At 49.6% G+C, this 16,614-nt stretch overlaps 1 protein-coding gene across 17 annotated transcripts in view; it reads right to left on the bottom strand.

Moving 5' to 3' along the window:
* PKNOX1 (PBX/knotted 1 homeobox 1) overlaps window positions 1-16,614 on the bottom strand; it is a 48,783-nt gene that overhangs the window by 9,715 nt on the left and 22,454 nt on the right. For 13 of the 17 annotated variants that reach the window (XM_030835506.2, XM_060297742.1, XM_030835507.3 and 10 more), the window contains 6 exons: window positions 15,378-15,505; window positions 13,191-13,362; window positions 11,230-11,400; window positions 7,378-7,477; window positions 6,394-6,491; window positions 795-923 (listed from right to left, as the gene is read on the bottom strand). In XM_030835506.2, coding sequence (XP_030691366.1) covers window positions 795-923; window positions 6,394-6,491; window positions 7,378-7,477; window positions 11,230-11,400; window positions 13,191-13,362; window positions 15,378-15,505 — 798 coding nt within the window. Of the gene's footprint in view, window positions 1-794; window positions 924-6,393; window positions 6,492-7,377; window positions 7,478-11,229; window positions 11,401-13,190; window positions 13,363-14,298; window positions 15,326-15,377; window positions 15,506-16,614 lie in introns of those variants that run through there. The other 4 variants (XM_060297745.1, XM_060297747.2, XM_060297746.1 and 1 more) reach the window with 4 other exon arrangements.

The following is a 16,614-nucleotide window of genomic DNA, read 5'->3' on the forward strand; positions in this document are numbered from 1 at the left end:
AGGTCCGCGGAAAGGGGTTTCTCCCTCCCGGCCCTCCAGACCCTCTGGACCTCCGCATCCGCCCACACGCCGCCTGGGCCCCTCCCTCTGCCCGCACAGGCCGTAACCCAGCGGTGCGCCCACCTTCCCACCTCCATCCTACCGCGCCCCCCGGGGCCAGCCCGGTCCTTCCCAACACAGCAGCAGCGAGAAGGCTGTCACTCCTGGAAGCTACTCGCGGTCACATCCTCCCCCGAGGTCGGGGGCGTGGGGACTGGGTTCAGGCGGGGAACCAGCCAGCCTTCCCCAGAAATCGGTGGGCAAGCGTGCACCCTGAGACAGGACGGCTTCAGGGGGACGTGCCGACGTCCAGGTGAGGAAAGGGGGTGCGCAGCCTAAGGCACACCAAGCTCCCCTTCACGGTCACGGCCACGTGCCGCCCCTCGTCCACAAGCTCGACTCCTCATCTCCCTCCCAAATCCCACGTATCAAACATCGCTACTTTCCAAGGTTTTGCCCCAGAGCACCTCTTCTCTGCCCACTTCTCTCATCAACCTCACCTCCCCGCAGGCACCCTCCACGGGCAGTTTCTCTCGCGGGCGCGTACCGTTAACAGCGGCTGAACTTACTCCCTGTCACCAGCTTTTGGGTAACCCTCCCTTCTGTCCTGTGCTCGACCCATCATGGACAGTCAACAGAACACCGATTCTTAAACCCAGGCCTACCAGCCCACATAAGTCCATTTTTTCTAGAAAATCAGCCAGAAAGAAAGCATCACGGAGGTCTGGCTAGTTGCAGAGCACGTGTGTCCTCACCCCGATGTGCTGGAAGAGCCAGGACCTCATCACATTGGTGGCGTGCTTCGGCAGGACCCCCCTCTTGTTCTTAGATGAACCGTCATCTTGATGCAAGATGCTGAGATCCTGGTTTAACTGTAACTGAAGCTTTTAAACAATTGAAAAATAATGTTAGAAAGCATAGAAAATGATGACATACCCAAGTAGCTTATGAGTGCAGGTGTAGAGAACAACCAAGGATCTTACAGCTACGTGTCTTATTTACAGGAAAGGCATGAACACTGGGACCCTGTAGGGCTGATTTTCCGAGGATGTGGCCCCTCGCGTTGTAACCCTTTACACTCGCGTCTCAGCCGCGCAGGGGCCCCGTCTGGCGATGCAGGTGGGACGGGCACCGAGAAGCCCCGAGTGTCCCACCCTGCACGCAGCCGAGCCCCGCCCTCGCACACACTTGTCCTCAGCTTGTCTCCTCTGGCGACAGATGAGACAACAGCCCATTTCCTGGCCTGGAGCAGGATTCAAGCAACCGACAAGGATGGATAGGGAAGCTGGAAGGGCCACTAACTAGAGAAGCCCGGCCAGGAGAGAAAGAAGCACACAAAGTGCGGACAGAGCGACCACAGAGCAGGGGGCCAAGGCGATGACCTCTGCCCAGACGGCTCCACGGCCACTCAAGACACTGCCCCCCTCACCCTGGGAAGAGCCTGAGATACAGCCTGTTCATTCCATCTCGGAAGGAGAGGACACGTGTGTAAGTCCCCTTAGATGAGCGTCCGTCCGCTCACACAAACACGAGGAAAGAGCATCATGCCCCAGGCGTCCAGCCAGGGGCTGCAGAGATGGTGCCAGTGGCGTTCATGCCCCAGACCAGGGAGAAAACCAACACCCCGCGCTGGGGCCTCCACACAGACACATCGGGACCTCTCCACTGTGATCCATGCTTTACCTTAGAACTTCTGTGTGACCACCTAGAGGGGTGGGACAGGGAGGTGGGAGGGAGGGAGGCTCAAGACGGAGGAGATATGGGGGTACATGTGTGCATATGGCTGATTCACTCTGTTGTACAACAGAAACTAACATAGCATTGTGAAGCAACTGCATTCCAATAAAGATGTACTAAAAAAAAAGAAAAATCAATAAATACGCATCAACTTCTGTAGGTCAGTTTCAGTATAATACAGTCATAAACATCATTTACAGGACTTGGAAGTTTATTTTGGAGAGGTATCTATTATTTGTTCTTCCTCTAGATTGACATCATTTTGGATAATTCTTTAAAAGACTGAACACCAGCATCTAAACAGACAGAATTTATGACTTAAAGGAGACATTACAACCACTAACTAAAATTTCTTAAAACCTAAGATTATTACTAAGGGCATAACTGTTTTCTGGAATGCATGTGTTTGTTCATTAAAGGACTGAACAGTATTTTTTTTTAAAGATTGATTAATTTTTGGCTGCGTTGGGTCTTAGTTGAGGCACGAGGGGTCTTTCGTTGCAGCGCTCGGGCTTCTCTCTAGCTGTGGCGCGCAGGCTCCAGGGCGCGTGGGCTCTGTAGTTTGCGGCACACAGCCTCTCTAGTTGAGATGCGTGAGCTCAGTAGTTGTGGTGCGCAGGCTTAGTTGCCCCGCGGCATGTGGGATCTTAGTTCCCCGACCAGGGACCGAACCCACGTCCCCTGCACTGGAAAGCGGATTCTCTACCACTGGACCGCCGGGGAAGCCCCGAGGACTGAACAGTATTAAGCAAATGCCTATATGCTCACACTTGTGTGCAACAGGAAAAAGAATGAAAAATGGGCTTTTAAAACTAGTTCCACTAGGGCCAAAATGGAACCTGTCTGCCGTGTTTGCCTCAATTTAATACATGACCTTCTTCATGCAATGTGACATGTATTTCAGTTTCAGTGTTGCTTTTTTTGTGCAGGGTTAAAACAAGTGTGGACTCATGAACAGGGAAAGTGACAGCTGGCCACATGACTCGACCTCACAGATGCCACCAAGGGGGCCTGGGGAGGCCAACGAAGCCGAGGGCCTGCGGGGGGACCGGCCAACCGGCCCCCCGCCCTCCAGCAAAGCTGAGCCTGCGCGTGGCAGGGGGATTTAAAAGCCGAGGAAACTGGGTGAAAACCCATTTAAGAAGCAGCGGGGCCCCCATACCACTCCCCATCGTTCTCTGCGGGTGACTGATCTGCCCCCAGCCCTGCAGAGACTCGGGGTCTCTTTCCCAAAGAAACAGACCAGAGGCTGAAGACCGAGCCTAGCTCGAGGGTGGGAGGAGGGGCGAGGCCAGAACGAGGGTGAAGAAGATCTGCACACAAGGTGGGAGACCCCGCCCACTCCTGCCCCTGCAACTATGCTTCCGCCCCAAGCAAGAGATCAGAGTCCTGCTCCGGGGAAATGAAGGAAGAAAAGGCCGAGGGAGCGCAGAATTTGGAGGCCAGGCCACAGAGGAGCCGGCCCGCCAAAGAACAGCACCTGACGAGCACCAAAGAGCATTCCAGTGCCTCGTGTTTACATTTAGAAGGACAGCCAACTGCCCCCAAACACTTGAACGCCTCCCTCACAAAAAGCCAACAGCAAAGCAAATGAACGGTATGATGTGCGGGAAACAGGGCAAGTGCAGAAAGCAAAGCACGTGCCAACCATCCGTGAACCAAGGGTAGGAGAGCACAGTGGGCAAAGAGGAGCCTCAGAAGTTACAACCACACTGAAATGTAAAACCTAACAGATGCGTTGGAAGATAAAAGGCAAGTTCTCGAAAGTAGATAGAAAGTAGACAATGGGAATACAAATATAAAAATACAGAAAAATCAAGAGACTCGGTTCAGAAGGTCTAGCGTCCGATCTGTAAGGGCTCTGGAAGGAGAGAATGTGCAGGTTGGGGGCGGGGGCGGGGCTGTCACAGAGAGGTCAGGAAAATGTCCCAGCCTCAAGGACACGAGGTCCCTGGCAGTGCCCAGCGCAGCCGACAAACAAGACCCGCGCCAAAAACTCAGGGGAAAGAGACGCATCTGACAGAGGAGAAAACACGGAAGACGGGGAAGCGGAGCTCACACTGACTGTCTCGAAGGCAGCGCGGCTGCTAGAACACACTGACGGCGCCCGGGGAGCCCCTTCCCAACCTGGAATCGTACATGCAAACCAACTGCGTGTCAAGGATGAGACCAAGTCACTTCTAGGTTTGCTAAGTCCCAACACGAGGCACCTTCCACACACGTTTTCTCCGCAAGTTCTCGAAGGGGCAGTGAAGCCTAGAAAGTAGAAGACGTGGGCTCGCGGAGAAGGGGTTCCTCAGGGTGACGCGCCGGATGCCCAACGCGCGACGCCCGGCCGAGGTGGAGACCAGGAGGCCGAGAGCCCCGAGGCCACGCGGCCCCGACCAGCTACCTGACAGGGACACCGAAAGCATGCTAGGCATCCGTGAGGATTCAGCCGCCGACGCCATGGAAACTGTGCGGGGGTGGGTGGGGGAGAACCCAGCTGCTACCTCGGGCAGCGTGATCACGGTTACACACGCAGCTCAGCAGAAACCAGCATTTACACGCTCATGAGGATGTTCACAATGAAAACGCATCAGCTGCACTGTGTCTACATGGACGGCATCCTGGCCAGGGAGGGGACGGGAGAGAGCACAGCCCCCAGCAGGACAGAAAGCCCACGCTACAGGTTGTACGGGTGAGCTAGGGGAGGGGATTTTATTTCAAACACAGAGGGAACAGCAGAAGCAATGGCCAGGAGGCCTGAAAGCGGTCACCCAAGGGGAGCGAAGGTGAGGGTGGGAGCTGCTGTGAGTCTGGTCCAGGCCTCTCAGCAACGCGGGCACAGGGCGACCTGATACCAGAGAGTCAAGCATCACCGTAAATCGCGAAAAGGAGGCGAAAACTTGTCACACGTCAGACAATAGCACAACCCCGACCCATACGAATAACGGTTTTGTACAAATAAGACTATCCCGGGAAAGGGGAGCAGGGTGGGGCGAGGAGAAATCAGTGGAGTCTCACTGCCCTGGCTACTTCTTATTTTCTCGGGAAAAAATGCTTTTAAATGAGTATGTACTGCGAGCACAACGGGGGACCCTTCTGTAGAGGTGGCACAGCCCAGGAAGAGCGTCCGGCTCCTCCGTGTGACCGGCGCCAGGTCAGAAAACGCCCCCGTGGCCAATGCGCCCGGCGCGGGGAGGGGCCGGCCACCGCCGTGCGCCGTCAGAGACAACCGCGCGCTCTCTTGACCTCCAGTTTCTAGAACACAGAAGCCGTCACTGCTGAGGGACTCACCCTAACTACCTGCAGCCCAGCAAGAACCCAGACGTCGGCCAAATGAGAAGGAAAAACGCCCGGAGTGACCACAACAGCTCTGCAGGATCACGTACCTACACGCGTGGGCTCCCTGGTCACAGAAGGCCCCAGCCGGGCCCCAGCCGGTCTATTTACTCTTCTGTGAAACCCCCTGCCCGCCCTGCGCGGGGCTCGTCTCTCCAGCTCCCCAGCCCTGCCGCCCTGCAAGGGACAGACACCGGGGCTGTGACGGGGAGGGGACAAGTGCAGGGTGGGCTGCGGGGTCACTGAGGACCAGAGCAGAGGCGGCTCCTGGCCAGCAGCCTCAGGGAGCAGGGGCTCCGCGGACATCACCGAAACTCTGCACATCTGCTATGTAAACTCGGTGAAATTCTTCCTTAAACAGCAGAACGAATGAGCCTCCACCGTACCAGTAAGCACTGGACTTCACAGTGTTTCTTTCCGCTAAAAACAGTTCACTGTGAGGCCAGGAAACGCTCTGAAAACCAGCTTTCTGTTCCCAGCCACTGTAAATGGAAAACTTCAGGCACGGCGGGCTGGCCGGGGATGGCAGGCCGGCGCTGGGTGGCTGGGCCTGGGGGCCACCTCGTGTCCTGGCCTCAGGTGTGCCCAGGCGGCCCCTGACCCAGGCCCTCTCACACCTGCTTCTGATTTAAGAAAACACTGACATCCCCAAGGCCGGGCCTCAAAGTGGTTAACGAGGATGTACAAAGCATCTGTGCAGGCCAAAGACAAAGAATAACATAAAGAATGAATCAATGGTCTTCAGTAAGAACTGATGGCGAAAACACTGCTTCTGATTTAAACCTAGCTAAGTGTAAAACATTAAAAAAATGTGTGTGTATATCCCTAGAACGTAGAGGGGACTGGTCTCGCGTTACCACAAAGGCACAGGGAGGGTAAGACGACCCCCAGGTCGGGGCACGTCACGGCACTGCCAGCGCTGGCGTTCTGCCGGCCCAAGCCCACCCCCTCAGCTGGAGGCCTGGGTCGGGGTGAACGTCCGGGGGTCCGGGCAGGGTGCGTCTACGCAGCCTCCGCCCTGCTGAAGCGGAGACAACCACACAGCCCCGCGTTAGACGGGACAGCAGTGGCCCCTCGTGGGGAGGGACCTTTTCCTCCTTCCTTAGGCTTCTCTGAACTCTGCAACAATGTGGAAGATGAACCGTGAAGAAGACGCATGACACCGACATTCAGGTTAACTGGAGACCGCCCGCATGGCCTTCACGCCGAGGGGACGGCTGGAGCCCGGGCCGCCTGTGCCCCCGTCCCTGTGCTAACACACCCCCAAGCACCCCGCGGGGCCAGCTCACGGACCTGGGAGTTCTGGATCCGGATCGTGCCGGGCGACAGCGCCTGTGTCACCACCTGGCCTTGGGGAGTGACGACTGTGACCGGCTGATAGACTGTGCCCCCTAGAAAGGAACACGAAAAGCTGAATCACTCTCCAGTCCTCACGGTTATAACCGCTCTTCTCGGTGTGCTCACCGAAGAACAAAATCTGTAGCTGATGAGCTCTGAAAATCATTTCGAACGGCAGCAGCACTCGGCTGGCTGACGCTTCACTTGGGCGGTGGCGGGCGCGTGAGCCAGGGCTCCTCGCGAGACAGCACAGGGCGGGCGGCTGGGGGTGGTCTGTGAGTCCCCTGCTTCGCTCGCCTCCATTTCCTGGCACGTATTAAAGGACTTGGCCAAAGGTGTTAGATAACAAATATTTTTATTCTAGTTATTTTTTCCATCCAACGTGCTTTCATCTTCCTGCGGAGGTTTCCCTTTGTGTGATTATGGGGAGGGTTTTAGTTTACTTTCTCCCCCTCCTTCTGTGCCCATTCCATCTTCATGATGGTTCTGTACGTGCAACGTACAAGAAAAACCATCACAGGAAGAGGACAGATTCCAGAGTTCCCTGGTGCATCCGAGACAAGTAACACTAACGCTAAGGCTGCATTTTCACCTGCTTATCATCGACTTCTGACGCTGCTTAAGGTTTTCCAGGTGCTGCTAAGAGCACAATTAAAAACTATGTTATTTGAAAATTTCTGTTCGTTTTTGCTATATATTTTCAACTCCCATACAAAACCTTTCCTGCCAATATTTTTTGAGAGGGAAACACAATTTGTATAAAATACTTGTTACTGAGAATGAACAAGAACCAGGCATTCAAAGAGCTCTAGACATTGACAGTCCTGTATCGGGAACTGGCATTAATTAGAAACCACGCTGATGCACTTCTTCATTCTAATATAAAGGCCTTCTTTCTGCAAAAGCTCGAGGCAAGTGTCCCTTTTTCTGTCGTCATACCTGCCACTGTTGCCATGGTGACGCTCCCCTGCTGCAGAGCGGATGCTGGTACCACGATTCCTTGGGGGCTGAGAGTGCCTGTGATGGCGCTTTGAACCTGCTGTAAGTCATGAACACACAGCGAACGGGTTATGTTATCAGAAGACAGAAAACCCATGTTTAAAACTCCAAAACACGTGGCATAATGGCATCATCAGTAAAGGAAAGACGCTTGAGGCAAAGAGCATCATCAGAGGACAAGCCTTCGTAAGGCTTGCGTTACAGACGTATCTGGAAGCAAGAGGTGCCGAACTGACTGCGTGTTAAATGTGATCAACACTGAGGTATTAGTTTCAGCTTAGCTTCCAAAAGATGATCTCTCACCTCCTCCGCATACTAAACACCCTACAGCCCTGGAGGTATAACTAGGAAGACTAAAATCACCTGATCAAGTCACACACCTTCTCCATTCAACTTGGCTCAGAGTTTTCCAAGAACCAAAGCCTCCTGGACAGGATGAGCTATTCAAAAGATGATGCCACAGGCTGGGGAGCCCCCCCGGGGGCACAGCCTGTACCTGCCCTTCCCACAGCACAGAGCACGCCGGAGCCCCCAGTGTCCACGTCTGTGGGGTGCTGGGTCTGGGCCTGGCCTACTGCAGGCTCTATGCAAGTGTCCGTAAACACCATGTCGGAGAATCTACCCATCTGAAGTCAGATGCAAATGGGCCAATGTATCCATTTCCTGTGATGGCTGGACTGGGAGCCGGCGAGGGGCGGACCTCTGCACCCGGCATCCAGCACGGGGTCTGGCACACAGCAGGCACCCAGATGCTTGAGCGGTTAAACAGCCTAAGTAGAGAGCCTTCAAAGACAATTACCCTGTGGGCTATCACATCCACTTGAACGTATAAACTTTGCTAGGTCTACGTGAAGCTTGCTACATAAACTTGGTCAGGATAAAAATTAAGCAATCCAAATCAGTATTCTAAGCTCCCACATTAAGAACCTAGAAAAAGAGGAGGCAGATGGAACCAGAGCAAGCAGAAGGAAGGAAATAAGAAAGATGAAAGCAGAAATCAATGAAACTGAAAACAGAAAACCAGAAAAATCAATGAAATAAGAGTTGCTTCTTTGCAGAGATCAATACAGTGACAAACCTCTAGTAAGACGGACAGAAAAAAAGAGAAAAAAAACAAATTACCGATATCTGGAATGAAACAGGGGAGATCACTACAGACCCTGAAGATATCAAAGGATGAAAAAGGAATACTACTGTAAACCACTCGACACACGTAAATTTGACGTCTTAGACAAAATCCAACGTGAAACAGATAATCTGAATAGCCCTTTAAGTAATAAGGAAACTGAATTAGTAATTTTAAAATTCCAAAAAAGAAATCTCCAGGCCTAGGTAGTGTCACCGGCGAAGTCTGCCGAGCATTTAAAGGGGAGTGAGCACAACTGACCGATCCTACGCATTGCTTGCAGAAGACAGAAGAGGAGGGGACGCTCTCCAATCCACTTTAAGAAGCTTATACTATCCTGCTGCCAAGCCTAGCCAAAGACTGTACAAAAAAATAGCTACAGACGAATATCCCTCAATATAGACACAAAAATGCTTAACAAAATTCAGGAATCTATACAAAAAGAATTACGTGCCAGGGCCAAGTGGAGTTTATTTCAGGAATGCAAAGCTTGCTCAATATTCAAAAAAATCAAGTAATGTAACTCTACCACATTAATAGGTGAAAGAAGAAAAATCACATATCAATCTATGCAGGAAAGCATTTGTCAAAATTCAGCATAATAAAAACGCTCAGAAAAACAGGACTAGAAGGGAACTTCCTCAACCTGAAAAAGAGCATCTAGAAAAAAAAACAAACCTACCACTATTCCCCCGACACTGGGAAGAAGGCAAAGATGTCCCCTGAATCCCATTCCAGATAGTCCTGGATGTTCCAGCAGAGCAGTAAGGCAGGAAAAGGAAACAGAAAGTGTAGAGATCAGAAGGGACAAAACAGAACTGTCCCTATTTGCAGATGACAAGACTAAACAGGTAGAAAATCCTAAAGAATCTACAAAAAGGATCTCCTCGGACTAATAAGGAAGTTCAGCCAGGTCCCAGGATACAAGATAAAGACACAAAAATCAACTGGATTTCTACATATTGGCATGGATTCTGAAGTTAAAAATATAATAAATTTACGATTGTGCAAAAGAGTGAAATACTTAGGTATAATTCTAAAACCACGTGTGCAGGAATTTTATGTCAAAAGCGAGAAAACACTGATGAAAGAAATCACAGAAGAGTAAATTAGTGGAGAGAGCGCCGCAACTGTGGGCTGGGAGAGTCAACACAGTAAAGGTGTCAACTCTCCCCAAGGTGACACACAGGTTTAATGCAACTCCTGTCAAAACCTCAGTAACATTTTTTTGCAGATATAGACAAGATTATTCTAAAATTCATGTGGAAAGACTAAGGAACTAGAATAACTAAACTAATCTTGAAAAATAATAAAGTAGGAGGAATCGGTCTACCCGATTTTGAGACTTATATAGCCACAGGAATCAAGACTATATGGTCTAGATACACAGATCAATGGGACAGAACAGAGAACACAGCAACAGGGCCTACAAGTATGACCAACTAGTTTTTGACAATAGTGCAAAGGCAATTCCACGGAGGAAGGACAGCCCTTTCAACAAACGGTGCTGGAGCAAATGGACGAACTTAGGCAAAAAAACCCAAACCTGAAAATGGGCCATGGATTTAAATGTAAAATTTTTAGGAAAAAAATAAGAGAAAGATCTTTGGGACCTAGGGCTAGGCAAAGAGCTCTTCGACTTGACACTGAAAGTATGACTCATAAAAGGAAATGTGATAAATGGGATTTTATCAAAATGAAAAAGGTTTGCTCTGCAAAAGACCCTGTTAAGAGGATGGAAAGATACGCTAGAGACTTGGAGAAAATACTGGCAAACCATATATCCAATGGAGGACTTGCATCTAGAGTACTCTCAAAGGTCAACCATTTTTAAAAATCCAATTAGAAAATGGACGAAAGACACGAGCAGACCGTCTACCAAGGAGGATACACAGATGGGAAATAAGCACGTGAAAAGCCGGCCAACACCGCTGGCCATCAGGGAGATGCGAATTACAGCCACAATGAAACGTCACTACACCCCTCCAGAATGGCTGAATGTTACAGTGCTGCAACATGGATGAACTTGAGGACATTATGCTAAGGAAAATAAGCCAAACACAAAGGGACAAACATGGTATGACTGCCCTTACACAAGGTACCGAGATTAGTCAAGGTCACAGAGACCGAAAGCAGGATAGTGGGGTCCAGGGGCCGGGGGAGGGGGAGGGAGAGTGAGGAGCCAGTGTTGCAGGGGGACAGGGTCTCAGGTTGGGAAGGTGAGAAAGTTCTGGAAAGGACGGTGGTGACGGTTGCACAACAGTGTGAATGTGCTTAATGCCACTGAGCTGTGCACTTTACAATGGTTAAAATGGTAAGTTTTGTGTTATTTGTGTTTTACCACAATCTTAAAACTTCATTAAAAAAGAGAATTAGACAGCAATGACCAGTGCGCTGGCCTCCAGAAGCGCGGGGCCCGGGGCCCGGGGCCCAGGGCACAGAGTGAGGCCTCCCTTTTCACCCGGGAAGCCCAGGTGGGCCCTCTCTCTGGCCTGAGGGAACACATTCCCAGCACAGGCCGCGTTCAGAAACCCAGAGGATCCTCAGAGCAGGAGAGCCGAGGGCAGCCCCACAATCTGAAAGGGCTGCGGCCTCAGACATCAGCACGTTTCACCCTTGCCGACGCTGCAGGGACCAAGCAGGAGCACAGGGCCCGCCGTAAGTACCTGGGACTGGACAGGGGAGTACGGGCTGCCAGGTTCCCCGCTCAGGAGAGTTTCACTGTTCATTTTCGTTTTTAGACAAGCAATATAGCGACTGCAGAAATCTTTGCAGAGTTCATTAACCTTTTCCAGCTCAAGAAGATGAATACGCAGAACCTGGATTGCTTTTACCATCTAGAAGCAAGAAAATGAAGACTTTCAGACCAGAAAAAGGGAGCATGACGGTAAGTTATCATTATCACCACACGACTCTCCTGGGTTATGAGCTTGGTAATGACTCAGCTTGGTTATGAGCCAGCCAAGGCCACCTGTACCGCCAGTAACAGGAGGAGAAAGACACCAGATGTCACGCAGAACCACCAAGCATTCCAGCCCCACCGACCTGTGGCTTGTTGTTTCGGCTCCACGTGGCTGCAGGGACAGAGGCGGTCACAGCTCTGGGGCCGCCGGGCCTCGACCTTGGCCTCACCTAGCGACTCACCCTCTCCCCGCTACTGCTCCTTCATCTGTAAATGGGGATGAATCCGTACGCACCTCCCGGGTGGTTCTTAATGTTGAAGAAGTTCAACTTACCAACTCTGCCTTTAATGGACTCTGCTTTGGGCATCAAGTCTAAGAACTATGCCTACCCCTAGATTAGCCCCAGATCCTAAAGAATTTCTCTTACAATTTTTCTAAAAGTTCTTCGGTTTTATACAAAGTCACTACATTTGGGGGTAATTCGTCTCCCAGCAGTAGATAACGGACACTAGTGATGAACCATTACCATAAACACCACTTCCTGTGAACGAGCAACCTAAGACTCAGCTCCTTCCCCGTGACCTTGGTGGTGACAGTTCACACATCTCTGTGGAATCAACCAGTCAGCCAGCGAGTAGTGAGAATGACTACTAAGTACCAAGCTCTGCTAGGCCCTGTGCTAGGGCACCAGGCAGGAGAGCCCTGGTCCCTGCCCGCCTGGCCCATGCTGGCTACGCCCGTTCCCTCCTTGCTGATGGCCGCATACAGAGATGCGGAGGCAGAGAGAGCATCAGGCCCTCATCCCCAAAAGGCAGGCACTGTTGGTCCCATTTCGAAGACGAGGAGACAGACTCAAAGTCAGACAACTCACCTATAAAATCTATTTGGCTGTAAGGGTGGAATATTAATGAAAAATTAAAAACAGTAACACCTAAGACCAAGGCAGTTTATTCAGGGAAAAGTTTTCCAAAGACCCTTTCCTGCTGATGAGGGGCCTAGGGCTCTGGTCTGGGAGCTGGCCAACTCTAGTGGGAATCCAGCCCCAGACACAGGCTGCCAGGGCTGCCCGGTGCTGAAGGATGCCACTCCCCTTGGGCATAGCAGTGATGTCAGCCCAACGAACTCTCCATTGCTGTCGGGAAGCACAGAGAACCCAAGGTTTTGGAGCACTGGACCTGGGAGGGGGGCACCCGCGTGAGCCAGGCTGGCTTCAGACAGGAAGCCTAAGGGAGGCCGTAAGGGGTGTCGGTCCCTTGATAGGCCCGTCCCTGCTCTGTGCTCACAGGCCACTCCGAGTCATCCACAGTCTGTCACCCACCACCAGTGCCAGCCTCCAGACAGAGCTGTCTTGGAGAACAAAGTTGTGGTCCACGATCGGGGAAGAGCCAACACCTGAAGCTGGGCCCAGACACGTTCCCAGGAAGCAAGACACAGGGCACGCCGACCCCAGTGGACCTTCCTGAACATACAGGAGGGACTGAACCCCCAGCCCACTCAGGATGCAGGCTCAAGCCATCCTGTTGGATTATTACAGGAAGGGGTCAACAGAGGAGGCTGGAGACCTGGCGACATTCAAGTCACACACGGAAAATTATCTCACGAATTGTACAGTTCTCCCCTTCGGCAGAGCCACAAACAATCTGAAGTTCTAATTAGAAATTTAAAATTTATCGAACAGATTAAATTTAGAAGAAATAAAAATTAAGACCATGTATGTTACTTACTAAGTTGTCAGTTTCTGGATCCTCACAAAAGAAGGGCTTTCCTTCCTTCTCTTGCCTCCTTACGAAGCTCTCAATGTCCACGTCAAAGCTGGCAGAAGTTGTGCCTTCCGAGCCCTGTGTGGACTGCTCACATTTTTCAAACAACAAAGCTAATAGTGGAAACAGCGGATGCCTGGGGGGAAAAATTTAAAAGATGTGTTCTACACTTTCATGAAAATGTTTTAGTGTGTACATGTGCAATGTTTTCTATAACAGCTTTGCTGAGCTATAATTCACACGCCACACAATTCAACTATTTACAGTTTATAATGCAACGGATTTTCGTATAGTCACAGGGTTGTGCAACCATCACCACAGTCGATTTTATAATATTTTCATCCCCCAGAGAAACCCTGTAACTGCTAGCAGTCACTCTCCATTTTCCACCAAACCCCAGCCCCAGGCCACCACTAATCTACTTTCTGTCTCTACAGATTTGCCAGTTCTAGATGTTTCATATAAAAGGAGTCATATACTATGTGCCCTTTGGTGTCTGGCTTCTTTCACTTAGCGTGATGTTTCCTAGGCTCATCAGTGTCGTAACATATAACAGTACTTCATTCCTTTTTATGGCTGCATAATATTTCACTGTATGGTTAACACCAGTTGGACAGTTTTAAATTTTACTTTCAGATCCATACTCCATTTTGAGTAGATCTTTGTAAAGGATGTGAGATTAGGTCAAGGATCTTCTCTCTGCATGTGGATGTCCAATTGTTCCAACTTGGACAATCTGTTGGAAACTCCACCTTTCTCCACTGAGAAGATCAGGTAGACTGATTCTTCCAACTTTATTCTTCTTTTCACAATTGTTTTAGCTGGTCTAGTTCTTTTGACTTCCATATAAAATTTAGAAATAACTTGTCTATATGTACAGAAATATCCTGCTACAAGGTTAATTGTAATTGCTACAGAGCAATTTTAGGAGAAGTGACATCTTTACTACGTTGAGTCTTCCAATCCATGAACATGGTATGCCCTTTATTTAGGTTTCCTTTGACTGCTTCCATTGGCATCTTATAGTTTCCAACATAAGGGTTTGTGTGTGCTTTCTTAGAGTTACACCTACCTTTTCTTGGAGTCTCGAAAGTGGTACTCTCGCTTTAATTCCAGTTTCTAATTGCGCATTTTACTGGTAGAGAAATAGGATTGGTTTCCGTGTGTTGCCCTTGCAACCTGTGACCTAATTAAACTCACTTATTTAGTTCTGGAAGTTCTTTGGTACACTCTTTGGGATTTTCTATATGTGGACAATCATGTCAGTTGTGCATAAAGCCAGCTTTATTTCTTCCTTTCTAACCTGATATGCCTTTTCTTTCTTTGTCTTGCCTCAGTGAACTGGCTAAACGTCCATTACAGAGCTGAACAGGAGGAGTCAGGGCGGACATCTCTGCCTTATCCCCAAACTTGGGGGAAAACATTCCGTCTTCCGCCATTAAGTATGATGCGAGCTGCAGGGTTCTTTTGTAGTTTCCCTACATCAGGCCAAGAAAGTTCCCCTCTATTCCTGCTTCACTGACAGTTTTTAATCATAGCTGGCTGTTGACTTCTGTCAAATGCTTTTCTGCATCACTTGATATGATCACATTGTGCGTCTCATTGGTTGATCTCTGAACGGTGAACCAGTCTCACATTCCTGGGATGAGCTCCATTTGGTCACTAAATAGTCTTCTCTCTACACGTTACTGGATTTTACTTGTTAATATTTTATGAATGATTTTTATGCCAAAGTTCATGAGGCATACTAGTCTTTAGTTGTTTCTTTTTTTATATTGTCTTTGTCTGGCTTTAGTATCAGAGTGATGTTCAATTCATAAAATGAGTTCAGAAACAGTCCCTCTTCTTCTACTTCCTGGAAGAGACTGTGTCGACTTACTGCTTTTCCTTCCTTTTGGTAGAATTCTCCAGTACAACTATCTGGGCCTGAAGATTGCTTTTTGTAAGGTTGACTAAAATGTAGATTTACATTCCAAAACTTTTTTTAAAAGATATTAGGAACAACATTGTAATCTGAGAAAACTTTTACACCAGTAGTTATCACATCACGCCTCACTGCTCTGTCTGGCTAATAGCTCACGTTCCATTTAACCAGATTTTCCATTCTCTTTCCTCCTCTGAACACCCACACGCTTCACATCGCATTGCTACCTATAAATGGCCTGCTTGTCTGCGTCCATCGGGGTCTGGGACCCCACAGGGGGAGGGCTCACTCCTTCCACATCTGGTTCAGAGCAGGTGGGGTCTTGCTCCGTTTTTAACTCTGTTACTACTTGCATCTGTGAAAGGAGGAAGAGAACTTTTGTTACTAGAAAGAAAATAAGCTGCTACCAAGTACAGTAAGTCCCCTATGTACGAACCTTCAAGTTGTGAACTTTCAAAGATGCGAACAGACTATAAACCTATTACAGTACAGTACTATATAGCCAATTGTGTTAGTTGGATACCTAGGCTAACTTTGTTGGACTTATGAACAAATTGGACACGAACTTGCTGTTGGAAAGGAACACGTTTGTATGCAGGGGACTTGCTGTATTCTATTCTCAAACAGAAATGCAGTGGAATGGTAAACTGCCAGACGGTTATATGACAGGCAATAATACGGAAAGAATACTACCAACAAAGTCCTTTGAACTTAATGTGCTTCTAAATGGCTAAAACAAAGGTCAAATTTCCAAAACATTTAAAAATTGAGAGGACCGCTATCTGTGAAATGCTTGTGATTTTCAAAACCGTAATAACTCTACATCCCTGAAGGGAACTGGTACACATGCAGTCTTTCTCGTCTGCCTCTCCTTGTTATCTGTCCTCATGCTGAGTAACGTTGCAGGAAGAGAAGAATAAACAAATAATCCAAGCTTTCTTATCTTGTCACAAAAGCAACTCAAACCCAAGATGCTCCATATTTGTGACAGGGCTGAAATCCTCCCTTACCTATCCTTAAACTCAGGAATACACAAGCTATAAAAATGTTACGGGGACTTCCCTGGTGGCGCAGTGGTTAAGAATCTGCCTGCCAATGCAGGAGACATGGGTTCGAGCCCTGGTCCGGGAAGATCTCACATGCCGCAGAGCAACTAAGCCCGTGCGCCACAACTACAGAGCCTGCGCTCTAGAGCCCACGAGCCACAACTACTGAGCCCACGTGCCACAACTACTGAAGCCCGCGCACCCTAGAGCCCGCGAGCCACAACTACTGAAGCCTGCACACTCTAGGGCCCGCGTGCTACAACTACTGAAGCCTGCGCGCCTAGAGCCCGCACTCCGCAACAAGAGAAGCCACCGCAATGAGATGCCCACACAACACAACGAAGACCCAATGCAACCGAAAATAATAAAATTTTTTTAAAAAATGTTAAGGAAAGTCACTGCATCCAGAAAGCAAAGA

Source organism: Globicephala melas, chromosome 4 (genome assembly GCF_963455315.2).
Source record: "Globicephala melas chromosome 4, mGloMel1.2, whole genome shotgun sequence".
Lineage (NCBI taxonomy): Eukaryota > Metazoa > Chordata > Mammalia > Artiodactyla > Delphinidae > Globicephala > Globicephala melas.